This window comes from Ochotona princeps, chromosome 26, assembly GCF_030435755.1.
Source record: "Ochotona princeps isolate mOchPri1 chromosome 26, mOchPri1.hap1, whole genome shotgun sequence".
Classification (NCBI taxonomy): Eukaryota; Metazoa; Chordata; class Mammalia; order Lagomorpha; family Ochotonidae; genus Ochotona; species Ochotona princeps.
The window spans coordinates 30,161,386-30,181,415 of record NC_080857.1 but is presented as its reverse complement, the minus strand read 5'-3'; the positions used below and the strand labels follow the sequence as shown (position 1 = coordinate 30,181,415).

Sequence of the window (20,030 nt, the reverse complement as noted above, 5' to 3'; positions counted from 1 at the left end):
GAGAGCATAGGTAGTATTCTGTGTGAGTATACCATAATATGGTTAGCCATTTTCTTATTGACGAACTCATTTCTTCTTGTGTTTTGTTTGAGAATCTCTGATTCATCGAGCTTTTATGTTCAGTCCCTCTGCTCTGTTGTGAATTTCATTTATCCAGTGCAGTAACACACACTGTCCGCTTCCTCTCATTCCAACATGGGGGAGGATGCTAGGGCCACAGAGCTCATGCTACACAACACACACACCTCTGTGGACACATACACACACGTGGACACATGATGCGCTCATACATATACACACGTGGACACATGCACACACATGTAGACACCCCGTGGACACATAATATGCACACAAGACCCATGGACACACACACATATACACATATGGACGCACACACCCCCGTGGACATACACGTGGACACATACACTTTTGAGTAACTGAAGTCTGACAGGAGGACATGTTCATGGAAAGTTTAGTTGTGATGTGTCTGTAATGAATATGTGTGCCTGAGCATCTGTGCAGTGTTATTAATTCCACTGAATGATGTTTTATAAAGAAGAGAAACTAGAATTTTAAAGGATAAGTAGGAGCTTGTCTCGATGGTAAGAAAAAGAAGGTCACGTTGTGCAAAGAATACAGCTAAATAGGTGAGCAGGAAAGGGTTGTGGCACACAAGGATTGCAGGCACAGCTAGGGCTGTCCCCAGAGCTCAGCAGTAGGTCTGAGGAGACAGCTGAGAAGTGACGGGAAGGCAGCGCTCTGCCTAACTGTGCCAGACCCCTTTTAACCTGGCTTTCCTGTGTTGTGTAAGGCAGTCATGATGCCAGCGGCATGGGGATTTCTTCAATTGCTCCAATTCCTCCAACATTGTTTTTTTATCCATTCTTTGATAGAAAATGCATTTTATGTATTGATGGAAAGGCTTACCAAGTGAGCAAGGGAGAGATACATCTTCCATCTGCTGGCTTACTTCCCAGATGACCTCAAGGGCTAAGGCTGGCCACAGTCAGGTGCCAGGTGCCAGGTGTCACGTGTGGGTGCAAGTGGCCCAAGCTCTTCAGCCGTCTTCCACTGCTTTCTCAAGCACACTGTCAAGAGCTGGATTAGAAACTGAGCAACTGGAGCCTACACCAGTGCCCCTGTGAGATGCCGACACTGTCTGTAGTCAGTGCTTGGTACCATCACACCGCTCTGCTGGCCCCCTTCCCATCCACTGGTAAACTCCTAAGTATGTCATTTCCTTTTTTCCCACAGAGTTTAGTTACTTCAAGCAGTAGAACAGAGTTCGGCCATGGCCCCAAGGAAGAGAGGCGGAAGGGGGATTTCGTTCATCTTTTGCTGTTTCCGGAATAATGACCACCCCGAAATCACTTACCGCCTGCGAAACGATAGCAACTTCGCGCTTCAGCCCATGGAGCCAGCGTTACCCATGCCCCCTGGGGAGGAGCTGGATGGCATGTTCAGTGAACTTGTGGTGAGTCCTGGGTCTCTGTGCTGGCGTTGGTGGCAGAGGACCCATGGGGGAGAAGAGTAGAGAAGGTGGTGTGTAGGGGGTTATGTCTGATTTCACATGGACTTTTCCTTTTTCAAGGAAATAGCTCCCTCTGCTTTTCCTGTCTGTTCTCTCCCATCAGCCCCGAGGCTGTGGTTAAGAGAGAACAGAGGGAGTGTTTGTCTCTGTAAGTGCCCTGCTGGGGCCTTAAGTGCATATCGTGGAACCTTTAGGTCTGTAAAGACAGTATCCTAAGTTGCCTTTCCTGATCTATACCCATCAAGTTCATGAAAAGTGAATTGAAGGGTAGGTTTCTTTTGGCAGCTAAGACACCCTTGATTGGATGCGAGTGTGTCTGAGTTTGGTGCCAGCTTCGTCCTCGTGTTGATGCTCGGTGGCAGCAGAAGTGGGTTAGGAATAGGTACCTGTCACTCAAGACCATCCCGGGTGTTGGAGGCAGATAGAACCCTTCTGTCCACTCCACCCCACCCCACCCCACCCTACCCTGCCTCTCAAATACAAAGAAATTTTTCTGTGAAAGATTTTGAAATCCTTATAATATGCTTTTCCTATGACATTAAAGGCAGTCGCTTTAGGTTTCAATTTGTTTGAAAGGAAAAGACAGAGGGAGAGAGAGAAAGAGAGAGGAAGGAAGGGAAGGGAAGAGGAGGGGAGGGAAAAGGGAGAGGGGAGGGACGGGGAGAGGAGAGGAGAGACCTAGTACTTCTCCCATCCTTGATTCATTCCTGAATGGCCTGCAGTAGCCAAGGCTGGCCAGCTCAAAGCTGGGGAGCCACATGGGTCCCCTATACGTGTGGCAGCACCCAGTTCCTTGAGCTGTCACCTCTGCGTCTCACGCTGTGCGTCATCAGGAAGCTGTAGCAGAAGTGGAGTTGGGACTTGAACCCATAACTCCGATAGAGGGTATAGGTGTCCCATGTAGTCTTAACCTCAGCCAAACGCCTACCTCTTCTGGACCTTTTTGAAGATTTCTCCTATGTGGGTTTCAAAATTTTTTGTTCCAGGATTTCTCCTTTAATTCCATCTTGCACAAACTTTTAAAAATTGCACATATAATTACACATTGAAATTTTTGTTTTTAAAAAATATTTGTTTATTTGAATGGCAGAGATACCGAGGGAGGGAGTGACTTACATTTGTTGGTTTATTCTCCACGTGGCCGAAGTAGCCAGAGCTGGACTAGTCCAAAGCCAGGAGCCAGGAGACCTGCTTTCAGGTCTCCCATGTGAGTGCGGGGTCTGAGGGCGTGTGCTGTTGTCTTTGTGTTTTCCCAATAGCATTGGCAGGGAGTTGGTTTAGAAGTCGAGCATCTGGCACCTGTAAAGGATGCCAGCCCCACAGGTGGTCGCCTTACCTGGCATACCACAGTGCTCACTCCACATGTTACAGTGCTATCCCTACAGGGGGGATAAGCTGCTTCCTTCATCTGCTTCTCACCTTTCGGAAGTCCAAAGGTTCCCCTACTGGCAGTTTCCAATGTCTAGTAGTCATTTATGTTTTTAAATATGCTTCCTCTCTTTGATGCTTTGAAGAAGGACATTATTAATTAAGTACAGAATCATTATTTAGCCTAATGATAGGATTGGTATAATAAATGCCGTGGGAAACTTTTTAAAGATACTGTCTTAGTTTAGAATCCACTATCCTCAGATGGAATGAGTCGTAGTATAGGATACGTCTGCAAGAGAAATAAGGTTCCTTTTCAGTTTAGTTTCTCAGGCACCTCCAGAGTAGTGTTTCTTTACGCTGCATATTTCAGAGGATGTTACAGCATGGTGTAAAAGATACTGGCGTAGGTACTAAGACTGTGCTCTAAGTTAGCACAGAATCATTACTGTACTGGGCCTGTTTTTGTTAGATAATGGTGACATAGTTGATTCACGTGGGAAGGATCCAGAGTTAAGAGGAGGTGGGTGTGATCATTGTCTCCCAATTTTTCTTTTTCTTCTTCCTTTTTATTGAAAAGTGGGGAGAAAAGAGGAGAAGCCATACCCACTTTCCCAACTGCCCCAGTGCCCAGGGGTGAGAAACAGCCTCCCGGTATCAGCATGTCCCAGTGTGGCACATACTCCAAAGGTCCTGCCAGGGTGGTTTGATAATGCGGAAATGCTGTCAGTCTTGCTGATTCAAGGATGAGGAAGTCCCTCCAATGTCCTCTGGCTGACATGATCGACCTTACAGTCTGCATTCCCCCAGATTTTTGCTGCCATCGTTTGGCTGGGGTGGTTGTCCGATTTGTTCTGTTCTTCCTCTGATGTGGCACCAGATGTCCTCTGCAGGCCCCAGTGGACTGCCACTTCCTTCATGTGCATCAGGACCTGCTCTGCACTGCTCTGTCTTTTCCACTGAGGAGGACCAGTTCTTATGGGTGGGCCCAAAGGCCTGGGCCAGGTGACCCCTCTCCCACTGGACCCCATACCCCTGGGACTCTTGGACCTGCCACCCCTGAGGCTCATAGACTCTGCACGCACTTCTCCCCCCTTCAAACCCCCCTCCCCCGAATGGCATGGCTCGCCTCACCTTGGCATCCACCAACAGGTGCTACAGCTTGGTTTCGTCCAGCCTGCTCCCATTCCCAGTTCATGCTGCGAATATTACAGTCCAGCCTGGCCCAGCCAACCCTTAGACCCAGCCCCAATGTGAGCTAGCTGGTGTTGCAGCCCAACGCAGCCCGTCCTGTACCCTGTGCTGGTTCTCAGTTGTCTCAGTGGATTTATGAATTGCCCCAGCCTGGCCTGCACCCAACCTGAGTCACTGTATGCTGGTGGGTACTGTCACCTGTTCTGGTCTGGGCTGTTCCCAACCTTGGTTCTTGCACTCACCTGTAGGGACTGCGTATAAAGGAGTTTCCCAAGTTCTTCTATAAGGTCTCCTCCCAGTGACAGATCTTGTGCATACCAGTAGGTCTTGGTCCAAGTTGACTTTGTCCACTTCTTGTCCTGACGGGAACAGTGTCCTTGTCCGGTTGACCCACACCCATTCCGGTTCTTACTGTTGTGTGTTATAGCCCAGCCACACCTGGTCCACACCCAGACATAGCTCTCACGTGGCTCATGGGAGCCAAGACATAACCTAGCCCATTCTACACCCTTCCTGGCTCGCATGAAAGCCAGTGGGTGGTAGAGTCTAGTGTGGTCTGGTGTTCCCCCAGACTAGTCCACACCCATGCTGAGGTATACTGCAGCCTTGTCCAGCCCAGCCTGCTGCCCCCATTCCAGCTGTCACACTCAACAGTGGGAACCCCAACCCAGCTGCAGCATCCTGTTAGCTCCCTAACCAACAGGGGTGAGCCCACATACTCCCCCCCAACCCCCAGATCCTACCCCTATCCCTGATTATCTCATGTTCTGGTTAGTGTCATGGACCAGCCTAATATTACCTGTCCCCTGTTCCAACTCTCACTGATGGGTACTGTGCTCTAGCCCTACCAGGTAGGCCCCAGCCCTAGCTTTAGCGTGCACAGTGAGTGGTGTTCGGTGGTTGTCAATGCCAACTACCCCAGCTCAGTCTCCCATGGTGCTGGTGCCTCTCATTCCCCCTCCAGACTGCTTGGCTTCAACTCCTCATTTACCTGCAGGAGCAGTGGGCTTGTTGATGGTGTTCCCTCCGTAGTCATTCCTCACCTGGATGCGAACCCCCAGGTGCCTGCATTCAACACCCCGCCTCGAACCCCAGAGCAAGCTGCGTCCCAGCCTTGTGCATGTGGACAGAGAGGGCCTAGGCTCTGCATCCAAGCTCCCACTGGGCTGCCCCTCTCCAGGGCCGAGTTGCCCAGCCATTCTGTTTCTTTGAATACAGAGATAAAAGGAATAGCACCTCGGTAGGTTTGAGGTAGTATTTTAATGAGAATAATGCACAGTGGGAGTGGCCCTGTCCTGGCCCTGAAAATTACGTAGTAAGTACATGAGTTCTGTGTCTTCGGTCACTCCTGGCATTTTTGATGGAGTTAGTTCTCATCACATCATTTCTGTTGCTTAACAGTTCCTTGAGAATGCCATCCTTTTCATGGCTCTTAAGTCAAGAAAATAATGCAGGCCGTGTCACTGCCACTCATGGATATTATCTTAGCTAACCATGTCACTCCAGCTCTTAGAGATTAGACTGAAGATCAAAAGCAGAAGCACAAGCCAGCCTTGAAAGCTCAGGCTTGAGCCCTGGTCTCGTGGAGGCAGTCATGGGAGGAGTCCACGGCAGCACTGACTGGGAGGCGGAAGGGATGACTCCTGTCCGTATGCTGTAGTTGGTGCTGTTGAATGTTACGCTATCTCCTTTCACTCATCTTCACTGTGTGCAGAGCTCAGTTCCAGGTGTTAAGGAGCAGGTTGGGAAGAGAAAGCTGCAAGCTTCCCCCTTTCAGTCATGACAGCTATGGTAGCAGAAGGGGACCAGTGATGGAGGAGTAAGTACTTAGCACCCCACAGAGGTGCTGCCGGGTGGAGGGCAAGGTGCTGAGCAAAGTGGCCAGGGAAGACTTGCCGGAGGGCGTGGGCTGTCCATAGGAATGGAAGAGGAGCAGGAGGTGAAGGGAGGAGTGTTGAGGGCTGTCTCCATCTGGAGCTAGTTTGCTCTATGGTGCAACACCCCAGTGGCTTCACAGCAGAGGCGTCTCCCTGGCAAATGCTGCCTGTCCACCGTGGGTCATCAGTGTTCTGTTCTTCGTTGTCTGCCCTCCAAGGCTCAGGCCTGGTGGGAGAGGAAAGACAGACACAGACGCTTGAGAAGGCTCTAAGCCTGTTATAAATGACATGTGCCATGGTAGCCGCATTGATGGCACATGTGTCCTGGCCACACTGAGTTCGCAAGGTGAGGAGGTGCCATCCTCCCATAGGCACTGGCACCTCAGGTGGCATGGCCCATCCTGAGGTCACCTAGTGTGTTCTCGGGGAGGGGCTGTGACTCATCTGCCCTGATGGCAAAGAAGGGCAATGATGGTCTCAGGAGATGGTATTGCTGAGAGCTGATGGCGGGTGCTAGAGCCTGTGGGCAGAGCCAGGACCCACGGTCATCCGTCCAGTTGTGTTGGCAGCTCCCATGAGACCTATGCAGGAACCTGTGGTGGCAGTTCCACATGCGTGAGAGAGAGGATTCTACTGCCTCAGCCTTTGAAAAAGGTTTAAAAGTTTTTAATAAAAAATTTAAAGCATAAAAATTACAGGTATTTGTGTGGTATACTATGTGATTTTGTTATAGGCATGCATTGTGTACTCTTCAATCTGGGTAAATGTATTTATCGTCTCAAGCAGTCAACATTTCTAGAGAAAGCATCCAAACCTTATATTCTAGGTTGGTTTTTTTTTTTTAGATAGAGAAATATACAGTACTTTCATATTATCTGTATTGATGTCTCTATTCTATGTGAAAATTGCCTACAGATGTTAGTTGTTAAAAAAAAAAAAAAAACCTGTGCCAAAGCAGAACTTCAAGCCAAAACCAATGAAAAAGAAATGATTTTGAGGTTTGTCTTTGCCCTGGTGAGTGACAATGGGTATTTGTGTACTCCCAGATTCGGGGACTTCAGACCGCAATTCCACCCGTCTGCCCAGGATGGCCTGGGTGGGGCCAGAGAGGGAGCTCAAAGTCATGGGAAACTTCTGCCTTGAGTTCCCCCAGTGATTGGAACCTGATTGTGCTGTGGTCCTTGTGTAACAGCAAAACAGGCGCTGGGATTGTCAGTATTGCTGGCCAGCTCTTGCAGTGTAGGGAAACTTGTATTAAGTGAATTCGGTAGAACTGGGGACCCTGCTGTCCTTCTGATGGGGCTCTTGTAGGGGTTAAGGAAGACAGTTTCTTTGAAAGACTGACACTGTGTTGTAGTGGAGCCAGAAAGAGGAGGGCTCCTTTGGGTGTTTCTGGGTGCAACGCTCTCTTCAAAGGTTCCAGACCTTTCTTTTCTCTTTTCCTGCTGTGAGCCAGCCAGTGTGGGGCCCTAGCTTTTAACTTTTATATCTGTTGGGAACTGTCTCATCCTTCAGAGCCAGTGGTTCTAAATTCATGTCCTTTCCCTTGTCCAAAAAACCCATTCATTTGACATTTTTAAATGTCATACTGAGTTTCTTTCATAATTGCACATTGCAACCTTGCTGTCTTATTAATAAAGCGAGCCAAAGACAGGAGGTTCAGTTATACAGATCTTTAAGGATGCTCTAGGAGGTGTGCCTTGTTCTGCAGCAAACCCCTGCCACAGGTGGGGGAGCCAGAGTGGTTCCAGCCTCAGGACGTGGTGGTTTGTGGATGTGCCAATCCCACAACCGGCCTGTGGTTGTTTTTGAACAGCAGTCTTATTCATACACCACATAATTCACCTATTTGAAGTGTGTAATTCAATGACTTTTTAATATTCATGGAGTGGTGCAACCAACACCAAAGTCAGTTTTAAAATATATTTGGTTTCCCTAAAAAGAACCCTGATCCCCACTGACCGTGCAGCCTTACTGTCTGGGAGATTTGGGCACTCATCTCTTTGGAAGCTTTGTGACTGACTTAGTGTCAGGGTTTTAAAGTTCACCTGTTACATTGCGTATCAGTTTCAGTTCTTGTTGCTGAATAATCACAACATAAAACACACATTCTGTGTGTGGCTGTTTCACATCGGTTCATTCACCCATTTATCACTGATGGCTGTGGGGGGTGTTTCCAGTTTGGTGCTGTTAGGAATCATACTGCTGTTAATCCCTCTGCAGGTTGTTACATAGAAATACATGTTCAGGTCTTGTGGGTGTATCCCGAGGGTTGAAGTTGTGGGTCCTGTGGCGATTAGAGGCGCTGTAAGATGGGAGATCACTCCCAAAGCAGGTGTAGCGTTTTTTTTTTTTTAAGATTTATTCATTTTATTACAGCCAGATATACAGAGAGGAGGAGAGACAGAGAGGAAGATCTTCCATCCGATGATTCACTCCCCAAGTGAGCCGCAACGGGCCGGTGCGCGCCGATCCGAAGCCAGGAACCAGGAACCTCTTCCGGGTCTCCCACGTGGGTGCAGGGTCCCAATGCATTGGGCCGTCTGCAACTGCTTTCCCAGGCCACAAGCAGGGAGCTGGATGGGAAGTGGAGGTGCCGGGATTAGAATGGGCGCCCATTTGGGATCCCGGGGCGTTCAAGGCGAGGACTTTAGCCGCTAGGCCACCCCGCCGGGCCCGCAGGTGTAGCGTTTTACGTTGCCACCAGCAGTGCGTGAGGGCTCTGGTCCCTCCACATCTCTGTCAATGCTTGTTCTCATTCATTCACTCCCAACGGCTTAACTGGCTGCTTTGAAGTCTGTTCTGTAGCTCTTTAAAGAACGGAGGACATGCAATATGGAAATTATTCCTTGGGAGTTCTCACATAGAAGTGAAATGCTCCCGGCAGCCATGTTGAAATTCTTTGAGATGTAGTGAAACATGGAATATCTCTTCAGTCTCACATATTTTATCCCTTTTGAACTTTCTTTTTTTTTGCTGTCATCTTCCCCACCGTTCACCCTCTCTTCTGCTCTCCACTTCTCCCTGTTTGCCTGTTGCCTCAGACAGAATAAAGCAGTTAGGGGCTAAGCCTGGGCCCCTCGCAGTGAGACTCAGTTGTGTTGCTTTTTTCTTCAGACCCTGAAGGTCTCGGGATTATCCCAGTCAGTGTACTGGAGGAGCCTTAGGCATGACAGTTCGTAAAATGTCCTCACCTCAGCAGAGTTCCCTGTCTGGATAGCCACATTGGAGATCTCCCTTGTGATGCACAGGAGAAGGTGTGGTCCCAGACTGATGGGTAATTTGGAGGTGTGTGTATTACGTGCCTGTCTATGCGAGCTCCTGAGGTAGCTGGTGGCAACAAGGCACGACTCCTAAGCACGTTGTGATCTAGCACAGTGACAAAGCGGAGCGTACAGTCAGAGCAGATGGTCCCCAGTGCGCAGCGTTGTGAGGCAAGCGGCCAAGCAGGCCATTTTGTTGGAGAGGACCCTTGGTCCCCTCTGCCCCTGCATAGGGGTCACCTTCCCATCCAGTCTGTCCTCTGTCACCTCTCCTTTTTCGAATAGGCTCAGTGCAGTCCCTCTTCCTGTTTCTATGCTTGAACCTGATGTCAGGAAGTACATGCTGCACGTTGCGCGGGAATGAATCCCCTGCCCTGGGATGCTGCGTGTCTAACTCAGCAGCTAGCTCTCCATAGGCCTCCTCCTCTGCAGAAGTGAGCGTGTTCGCCAACATCATTTTCATGAGTAGGAGAGAGTATGTTTTGATTTACACTTGCACGATTCCCTAGCTTTCTGGGAAGTAGGGTGTTATTCACCGCCATTAGTCCCAAGTTACCTAACCTGGTGGGAAGGTCCTTGAAAGGCTGCCTGCAGGAAGTAGTATTGAATGTCAAGTAGGAATTATTCTGGTAGGAAGGAGACTAAAAAGTGATACGGAAATAAGAAAAGCATGAAAGAGCTGGGAGATGAAATGTTACAGACAGGGAAAGAAGTTCACCTTGGACGGAGCATAAAAGTAGAGGTGCTAGGGAAAAGTGGAGACTGTGGAAGGCACGCCTCAGGAAGGGGTGTTGGTTCATGTGGTTCTCTCATATTCTGCCTCAAACCAGGTGTAGCCAGGTGGCTGGCTGGCTGCATCTCCAGAAATACCCTCTATACACTGTGGTATGTTGCTAGGTTCGGTGATGGAGAGTCTCTTGGAATGGCGTTTTTTTTTTTTTTCTTTTGTTTGTTGTCCTCTGTTGGTAAGGTGTTTTCTTGCGATGTCATACACTCCTCTGGCAACTTCAGCTTTGAAATAGAATAGTAGTAGGTCCCTTGTCCCCCACTGTGCCGTGAAGCGTGCCGCACATAGCCCAAGGGGTAAGGGTTCCTACAGAGTCAGCCCCTGCAACAGTGATCCTGGATTGGCTGTTCCCGCTCACACTTCCTGTTTGACATCCTTCTTTGCTCTGTGAAGTGTGTGAAATGTCAGCTGCTTTTTTTTTTTTTTTAAGATTTTATTGTTATTGGAAAGCCGGATATACAGAGAGGAGGAGAGACAGAGAGGAAGATCTTCCATCCGGTGTTTCACTCCCCAAGTGAGTTGCAACGGGCCAGTACGCGCCGATCCGATGCCAGGAACCAGGAACCTCTTCCGGGTCTCCCACGTGGGTGCAGGGTCCCAAAGCTTTGGGCCGTCCTCGACTGCTTTCCCAGGCCACAAGCAGGGAGCTGGATGGGAAGTGGAGCTGCCGGGATTAGAACCGGCGCCCATATGGGATCCCGGGGCATTCAAGGCGAGGACTTTAGCCGCTAGGCCACGCCGCCGGGCCCGTCAGCTGCTTTTGCTCGGTTGGATTTTAAGTTTGCAGCAAAGGCTGGCTATTATTTTTTAAGTATGTTGTATAGTAAGTTTTGGCTCTCATAGCATACATGTGTGAATTTGCAATCTGTTTCATAGCCTTTTTAGAGCAATGCTTTCATTTCCCATGCTGTACGGCAGTGTGAATTTCAGCTAGTTGGCTGTTTAGTGATGTCTAGCTGGTTCGAAGTAATATGCAGATGAATCCCAGTTCTTCTAAGCCTGAAGTCTTGCCACTTATGTTTTTTGTTGCTTTCTGATTAATCTGCTTGTTTTCAAATTCAGTTCTTTGTCTTCCATTCCTTTGGCTGATGGGTCTAATTTTTTTTTTAAGATTTTTAAAATTTTTATTGGAAAATCAGATATACAGAGAGGCAGAGAGACAGAGAGGAAGATCTTCCATTCGTTGATTCACTCCCCAAGCAGCCACAATGGCTGGAGCGGAGCCCATCTGAAGCCAGGAGCCAGGAGCCTCTTCTGGATCTCCCACGCAGGTGCAGGATCCCAGTGCATCGTCCCATCCTCCATTGCTTTCCCAGGCCACAAGCAGGGAGCTGGATGGGAAGCAGGGCCACTGGAATTAGAACTGGCACCCATATGGGATCCCGGTGTGTGTGAGGCAAGGACTTAGCCACTAAGCTACCTCACCGGGCCCATGTTTTTTGGATAATATGGAGTGCTTATGCCTTCCAAGAAAGGAAAACTATTCTGAAGAATATTCTTGGTTTAGTAACCATGAACTGTTTTAAAAAGATACTACTGAGGTTTGTCAAGAAAAGCTAAAAAAAATCTCGATGGGAAGATAGTAACCATAATTACCATACGATAAGGAGATTTGCATCTTCAAAATATAATCATCAATAAAAATAACTACTGTAGGCTGATCCTAAGTAATGAAGGACTGCAGACATTCTCAGCGTGAGTAGCCAGCACAGACTTTGAGAAATGCGAGTGGTGGCAACGAGAGAGGTTAAGTGCTACATCAGAGCCCGGTGACATCACTGGGCCTGGTGACGTCACCGTGGAGCCTCCCTCAGGGGTGTCTTCCTTTCCCCAGGTACTCTAAGTCACTTTGCTATGGAAGGAACTATAGGAATCCAAGTTAGTCTTCAAAATTTTCCAGAGTAAAAATTCTGTTTCTATTAGCCCTAGAAGCTGTCATCCCTTTTGTAAAATTGTCCACACGGTTTCTCTTGGTACTAAGGCTATTTTCAACTGTCTTTGATAATAGAATTCTTCTGTTATCATTCTAACCAATGAAAGCTTTCAATACTTTTTATTTCATTGAGAGAGAGAGAGAGAGAAATTGAGAATCCATCTGCTAGTTCACTTTCCCGGATAGCTGCAGTGGCCAGGGGAGGGTCAGGCTGGAGTCAGGAACTTCATCCAACCCTTGTAGTCGGGTGACAGGGTTTCTGGCCCTTGGCCCATGATCAGCTCTTCCTGGGCATTAGCAGGGAGCTGGCTTTGATGGGAGTCAGACCCGCATGAGAAACTGGTACTACAGGCGGCAGCTCTGTTCACTCCCAACACTGATTCCTGTCTTTGTCAAACTTGTCTTCCGCACTAACACCATGACTCAGTTCCCAGCGTCTGAGAAAGAGGCAAACATGGGGTACCAGGAACATTTAATTTTGAACTAATTGGAGGAAAAGAACTGGTTGTAAGGAGTTACAGTTTTATGTACTGTTTCTTAGAGTCTAAAAATAATTGCCTGGTAATTAAGCAGAGGAAATCAGAATGGAGAAAGACTTCAAAGGTTTATCTAGAAAAGTCTCAATGTCTGTAAGCCAAAAAGTCAGAATCTAATGAAGCAATTGATATTAAAAACCGTTCTGTTTCCGTGAAGTTAAAAGTCCTTTTCAAATGACAAACCTAATAAGGTCAAGAGTGAAATTTCTGTTTAACTAAAGGACGTGATTATGTGACAGGAAAGAAAAGCTTGAGTAGAAATTTCTTTGACGCCGTGACATTTTTAGATAAATCAGCTTGATGAGTTCATAGAACAGTGATTGGAACACTGTGAAAATATACAGTACATCACAATGGGAAGTAGGAAGGCAGATATGGGCATTCCCAATTCTGTATAGTCCATATGAACTGCTGCCAAAGCACAGTCAACCTAAAGGCGGCCCCCCCAAAAAATTGCCTTAACAGCCAGACTTAATAAACAAGTTATTTGGCTCTGAAAATAATCGGTGATTTTTAATACAATCTGATCTTAATGTCAGTGATTTTACTTGGTTTAATGAGGGTACTTAAAAAAGTTCATGGTGGCCACAGCTAACCAGGTTAAGCCACCATCTGGAACAGTGGCATCTCATATGGGTACCAGTTCAAGTCCCAGCCACTCCACTTCCCATTCTGCTCCTTGCTAATACACCTGAGTAAAATTGGGATGATGACCAAATCCTTGGGCCCCTCCCTGCACCAAGTGTCAGAAACTTGAATGGCATGTGGCCTGCCACAGCGCCAGCCATGTGGGGATTGAGCCAGTGGATGGAAGGTCTCTCTCTCTCTCTCTAAATATATATACCTCTGAAACTCTGTCACATAAATAAAAATACATTCTTTAAAAGTTTATTGAAAATGGAATGAAAAGATGTTAATTTTGGTGCAGTTTTGAAATCCATGCACTTTTTGCGTGAGCTTCCCGAAGACCCCTCACTTTGAAGCGAGGCAGTCAGCAGTGGGTGTTCACCCTGGGGGCTGTTACAGCTGTTCTAGGTGGAGGTCACCTCTGTTGAGAGGCGGCCGAATGATCAAAGTGGCTTCTTCAGTTTCCTTGCAGTGCTCTGAACTAAGAGCATCCATAAACCCTATGGGGAGACCACAGCATCATTGTATTTCTTTAGGTACATTTGTATTTTTACCTTGCCACGTGTGTTCAGAATGTCCTTTTCTAGAGGGTGTTAAGTTTGGATTTTGACTAGTGTCGAGCACCTTGTTGGCATTTCTTTATCGCAGGCTTCTTGCTATAAGGCATACAGACTCCCCAAGTGGTGAGTACCAGCATGCAACTGCATACTTTAACTGTGGTGCTTATCCTGCTAGGTGTAAATTACTAAGTCAATTTAATGTACTGACTTGCCTACTCTCCGCTGTTCCTTATAACCCACTGTATGAAGTGGCTGCTGTGTGAATAGTGTGGTTTCGATAAGTTTTCAAGCCTAACTTGGGAACGTTCGTGATGGCGACAAGGGATCTGATTGTTTTTTCAGATAACTCCCCATAAAAATGTATCTTGGTGCTCATGAAATCATCTAATCTCCATGATCGTTTTAAATGCTCAAAACATTGAGAGTGTACTTCAGGTCTAGACTGTTCTAAAATATTTCTATCTGCTGTGTTTGGAATCCTCCCCACCATAACTCTGAATTCCCAAGATCCCTCCGGAATCCCAAACTATTTCTAAAGTTTTGGTTTTTTTTTCTGTTTCTGTTTGAAAGACAGATAGGGAGAGAGATATTCCACCTGCTCCTTTACTCCCCAAATGTCTACAAAAGCCTGAGCTGGGCCTGACCTAATCAGGAGCCAGGATCTCCTTCCTGGTCTCCCACATGGGTAGCAGGGACTCAGTACTTGAGCCATCATCTGTTGACTTCTGGGTGCGCAACAGCAGGAAGCTGGATTAGAAGCAGAGGAGGTGGGATTGAAGCAAGCATGCTGAGGGGATGTAGGCATCCTAATCATGACACAAAGTGTTCATCCCCAAACACTTTCTTGATACATGTTATAGGAGCTCAGTAATTATCTACATATTTTGTTTGTGATTTTTCTTACAAATGATGGGCCAATTCTTCTTAAAAAAAAAAAAAAATCTAGGGCCTAGTGCAGTGGCCTAGAGGCTAAAGTCCTTACCTTGTCTATGCTGAGATCCCATACGGGTGCCAGTTTGTGTCCACGAGGCTCCACTTCCCGTCCAGCTCCCTGATTGTAGTCTGGGAAAGCAGGAGAGGATGGCTCACAACTTTGGGGACCTCCACCTGCGTGGGAGACCCAGAAGAAGCTCTTGGCTCCTGGCTTCAGATGGGTTCAGCTCCAGCTGTTGTGGACACTTAGGGAATGAATCAGCAAACAGATCTTCCTCTCTGTGTATCTGACTTTTCGATAAAAATGAATCTTAAAAAATGTTTTTAAAAACCTAAAACACAAAATCCCTCAAACAAGTTGTGTTTTTCCTCTGGTCCAATTTTAAGAGAATTCATTAGAAATATTCCAAAGCTGCTAGCTACCTATTCTATTACACAGTGCAGTATATTTAAGAACTAAATTAGATCAAATGACTGAGATCTCACTTGGTTTGTTTTTGGGAAATTTGGGCACTCTTGAATCTTGAGGGAAAAGTCAAAAGTCTTTGCCATTTTTTCCCAAGATTTGTTTATTTTATTTGAAAGGCAGACGTACAGATAGAAGGGAAGGAGAGAGAGAAATACATCTTCTACCTGCTGGTTCGGTCCCCATATGGCCTCTACGCCCATGGCTGGGCCAGATGGAAGTCAGGAGCCTGAAGTTCCATCCAAGAACTTGGGCCACCTTCCACTGCTTTCCCAGGCACAGAATCAGGAAGCTGGATTGGAAGCAGAAGAGCTGAGACTTGGATAAGCACCCATAACAAGTGCCACTGTCATACGTTGTTAGTACTGGCTTAACCTGCAGAGCCACAAGGCTGGCCCCGAATATCTGTTCAAGAATCAGATTGTCCTGAGTTTATTCTGCTATGAATAATTTACTGTGCTCAATCCCATGATGAGCTTAAACCTCTCATTCTCGCAGAATTGCCCAGTCAATAGATCTGGCTTTGTCACACTCGGATCCCTAGGGCTAGAGCAGTGTCTGGACCAGGTAGTTGTTCAAACACTGCTTGTGCCTGAGCAAGTGGAAGGATCGCTGGTCAGAGGAACACAGCACATGAGAGGACTGGGATGTATCCGAGAAAGTGCTTAGTTCATGTGTGCTAGCATGAATTCATGACCACCTGCTGCTCCAGCAATAGTGTTTGTCCATTGAGTCATTCTGAAATAATGCTGATGGGTTTCCCACCTACCGACATCCTCCTCCTCATTAAAATGTGCTCCACATGAAGGGAGGCAGATTAAAAGGATAATGATGATGATGTTAATGATGCTTTCTGGCTTTCCAAGTCTCTGTACCATGTAGTACATAGCAAGTCCTTTTTCTTACTGGGGGAGGAGACACATTGTGCTAGATCGTCTTTTGACATGATTAAATTGGAGACATGTTAGATTAGCTGTTGAGCTTCCAGACAAGTCTCTGGAGGACGTGGGAGAGACCGCACTGGCAAGCTGTTATGGCGGGAGGGGATGTGTGTAGTGTGTGGCTTCAGAGATGCCCACAGGGCCTCAGCATGTCCTGCTCCACTGCCACTTTTATAACTGCCTCTGTGTCCTGAGAGAGACAGCCCTGCAGTCGGGCAGACATGGCTTAAAAGTTCTCTGTTAAGTTTTATTCACTGATGCCATACTAGATTCGAGATCTGAAAATTTAGATGGATATATAGGTATGGGAAAATTATTCTAACATACCAGGTCACTTACATAGTTTGGGGAAAATGGACTGAAAAGATGAATTTGTTTTGGTGTAAAACATTTTTGAAATGCATGTTTAGGTCTGTAATAGTTCACATTTGGTATGAACTTTTTGAAGACCATGGGACTTATCTTTTCCTTGTATTTCCCACCAACGTTTTGATGTGCTATGTGCATTTAGATCACAGGTGCTTATTTTAGTTACTGGAAAGCTCTGGTGGTGATGGGGATTAAATAGAAATTAAAGTCACTCTAATGAGTCTCCAGTTGAATCACAAAAAAGACAAAAATCAACTGAATAAAGTGTCTTGGAAATTTAGCTGCAGAGTAAGATTCTTGCAAACTGAATGTAATTTGCATTGCCTGCTGTCAAGAGAAAGAAATGCTATGAAGCATTCAATTATCGGCAGGAAGGAACTAAAAATTATTTCTATAGACAGCCCTTGGTTGGGGAGTTTCTCACTTCTTATTTTTACATTTCAAATGAAAACATGTCTGTCAGGCACAGAGAATATTACTGTGTAGTTGATGGCAAGCCCCAGGGTGGTGTTTTGGGTACGAAGAAGAGGGCGTTGGCAGAGAGCTGAGATCTGAGAGCTTTGTCCCCTCTGAGTTTGCATTCTTTGGAGCGTAGAGCGCCCCGTTGTCTCCTGTCTCCTGCCTTCCTGACCAGTTAGGGGCAGCGAACATTCACTAAATACACCCCTGTTTGAACTGATATGAGTCTCGCCTAGTCTTCAGGTTCTAACTACCAGCATGAAAATACAGCACCGTTGCCAGGGTCACTGTGGTTAAATTTTAAGGGCAGTGTTGACAGATGGTGGCTCCTGGATGTGGCTGTTGTTTGCTTGGATTGGGCTGGATGTCCGTAAGTGTAATAAGTTACCAGTGCTTGTTCAAGCATCTCTTTCTTTTCCTGCCAGAGTGTCTTCAGTGAATGCCCATTTGCTTTTTCTGGCCTTTCCCCTCCATGTTTTATTTATCACAGCATCTTTGACTTTAGGGCTAGGCCCTTCCCTCTCTCAGGGTCTCTCTTGTTTCTTTTACGGATGAGTTGTGGGTTTGGAGGAAAGGGTTAAATCCACAGAAGGTTCTGCTGCGTGGTGGGATGTCCTAGAGGTCTAGTGGAGGAAACCTTTCCAGGAGGGTTAGGACCCAATGGGATTGGGCCTCTCTCTCGGGGTCTCCCGTCCCGCGGAAGAAATCACCCGACACTCCAGGCTCTGTTTCAAGAGGCACTTTATTCTTCCAACCAGTCGATTTCCCAGCCCGTCAACTCGACTTCCTTCCCTTCTTCAACTTCTTCTTCTTCCTCCTTTTCCCTCCCCTCTAGCCCGAACCCCCACCGCTTATATACCATCCTAATCCAATCATCTTAAAGGTCACCGATGCACACCTGCGGGCACACCAATCATAACGCTGATCACACATAACACACGCGTCAGGCATGCGGCTACGGGCCAATCAGAAGGTACTTCCTGAAACCTGTTTACCGCCCCTCCAAGAGGAGGAACGGTCTCGGCGCCATCTTAGGGCAGGGCACTCGTGCAGTGCTCCCAACACCTCCCCGCTCTGGAAAGACATCTACAGCAGCTAACATAAAGGAGAGAGATCAGACTCGTTTGAATGATAATATGGTTGGAGAGTCTGTGGATGCTATACATTGAGTCAGGATGATTACCTTATTAAATTACACTTAAAAGCCACACACACACACAGGCACGCATGCAAAACAATGAAGTGACAGGGACCTGTCACCTAAGACCTGTCTTGAACTTCCTCCTACCCAAGATGGGAAGATTGAAACAGAGAGAGCTTCCATCAACTGGTTGCCTTCCCAGCTGCCTGCAGTGGCTGGGCTGAGCCAGGCAGAAGCTGGTGTGCTGGGAACTCAGTCCGCTCTCCTACGATGGCCAAAGATCTCATGGTCTCCAGGAGCTGTGTTGCCTGGAGGCTGGAGGCAGAGACCAGAGGTCACCCCAGGTGCTCCAATTTGAGTATCCTAACTGGTTTCCTAACCTTGAGGCCTCCTGGGGTTTCTTACTTTCTGTTTTCCTCAGTATTAGTTAGGTAGCCTTCCAGCCCCTTATAAATAACATTGCGGAATTCCTGAGAGAGTGCTTTCTTCTTAACCAAAATTGTACTTGTTAACTAGTTGAAATCTATTGACTTTGGTCATTTTTTCAAAAGTGAATCTGCATAAATATTGCTTTGGAGGCTTTTATGATAATCCCATAATCTCTGAAAACAGATTTCTGCTAAAAATAAGTGTTTATCTTTCATCTCATTAAAATCCCTTATTGTATATTATTTCAGAATTCCTTCCCTTGCTCTTCCTGGCGAATCAGGTTGATGTGTGCTGTGCTGTTTTCTCATTTATGTAGATTTCTCTGTGGAGCTGCCTGCTTATTCCAGGCTGTGGGGCTGGTGAGGTCTCTGCACAGAATCTTTCGGAAGTGGAGCTTAATAAAGTATTTTTAAGATAAAGCATAGAACTGTAGTTTCTATAACTGGCTTTGCCTCAGAGGACCTTTCTTCTTACATAAATATGTAAGAACTGTCGTTTCTCTAAGATGTTATAACATGCAAGTGTCCTCACAAATTTTCATGGAAATGGAATTAGAAGAGGTTAATTTAGCACATATTTTTAAATCTGTGCGTAGTGTTTTTACAATATACATTTTTTCAAATAAATCCTTTGACGGATCTTTGTTTACATAGATTTCAAATTTTTTAAGCTAAAATATATTTGTCCTTCAACTCCATTTTCTATGACCTTTGTGAATTTTTGTTAACAGAAAACACACCAGCATGCCATATAGGCACTGGTGCAAGTCCTGACTCCTCCACTTCCAAGCCAGCTCTCTGCTAATGGCCTGGGGAAAGCAGCAGAAACTGACCCAAGTACTTGGGGTCCTGCTGCGCGCTTGGAAGACCTAGCAGAAGCACCTGGCTCCTGGAAGTGAGCCAACGGATGAAGAGAGCTAAGTGGGCTTCATCTGTGGCTTCACTTCCCGAATGCCTACAGTAGCTGGAGTCTGGGCAGGGCGGGACAGGGACGGGGTGGGCGGGGTCTGGACTGGGCTGAGCTGGGCGGGGACGGGGCGGGGCTGGGCAGGCCTGAACTGGGTGGGACGGGGCTTTGCTGGGCGGAGCCTGTATGGGTGGGGCCTGGAGTGGGCGGGGTACGGCCTGGGGAGGGGCAGGGCTTGTATGGACAGAGCGGGGCATGGCCTGGGCGAGGGCTGGGCAGGTCTGAGGTGGCTGGGCGGGGGCGGGGTGGACCTGGCTGGCTGGGGCGGGGCCTGGGCCGGGCAGGGCGGGACTGGACAGGCCAGCACTGGGTGGAGTGGGGCTTGGGCAGGCGGGGCCTGGGGTGGGGTGGGCGGGGCCTGGGCCAGGGCGGGGCTGAGGGGCAGGACCTGTGTGGGACGGGACAGGGGCTGGACTGGCAGGGGCCTGTAAGGGGCAGGGTGGGGACGGGGCTGGGCTACACTGGGCGGGGCCTGGTCTGGGGCGGGGCCTGGTCTGGGGCGGGGCCTGGGCTGAGCTGAGTGGGGCAGGGCCTGGGTGGGGCGGGGCCTTTATTGGGCAGGGGCGGGACAGGGCTGGGGTGGGCGGGGCCTGTATGGGGCGGGGCGGGCCTGACTTGGACCTAGCAGCACAGTCCAGGTCTCCCTCCTG

The 20,030-nt window shown here is 47.7% G+C and overlaps 1 protein-coding gene across 2 annotated transcripts in view; it reads left to right on the top strand.

Moving 5' to 3' along the window:
- DAAM1 (dishevelled associated activator of morphogenesis 1) overlaps positions 1–20,030 on the top strand; it is a 168,496-nt gene that overhangs the window by 61,896 nt on the left and 86,570 nt on the right. For both annotated transcript variants that reach the window (XM_058655625.1, XM_058655624.1), the window contains one exon: positions 1,255–1,474. In XM_058655625.1, the coding sequence (XP_058511608.1) occupies positions 1,292–1,474 (183 nt within the window). In that variant the 5' untranslated portion in view covers positions 1,255–1,291. The remainder of the gene's footprint in view (positions 1–1,254; positions 1,475–20,030) is intronic.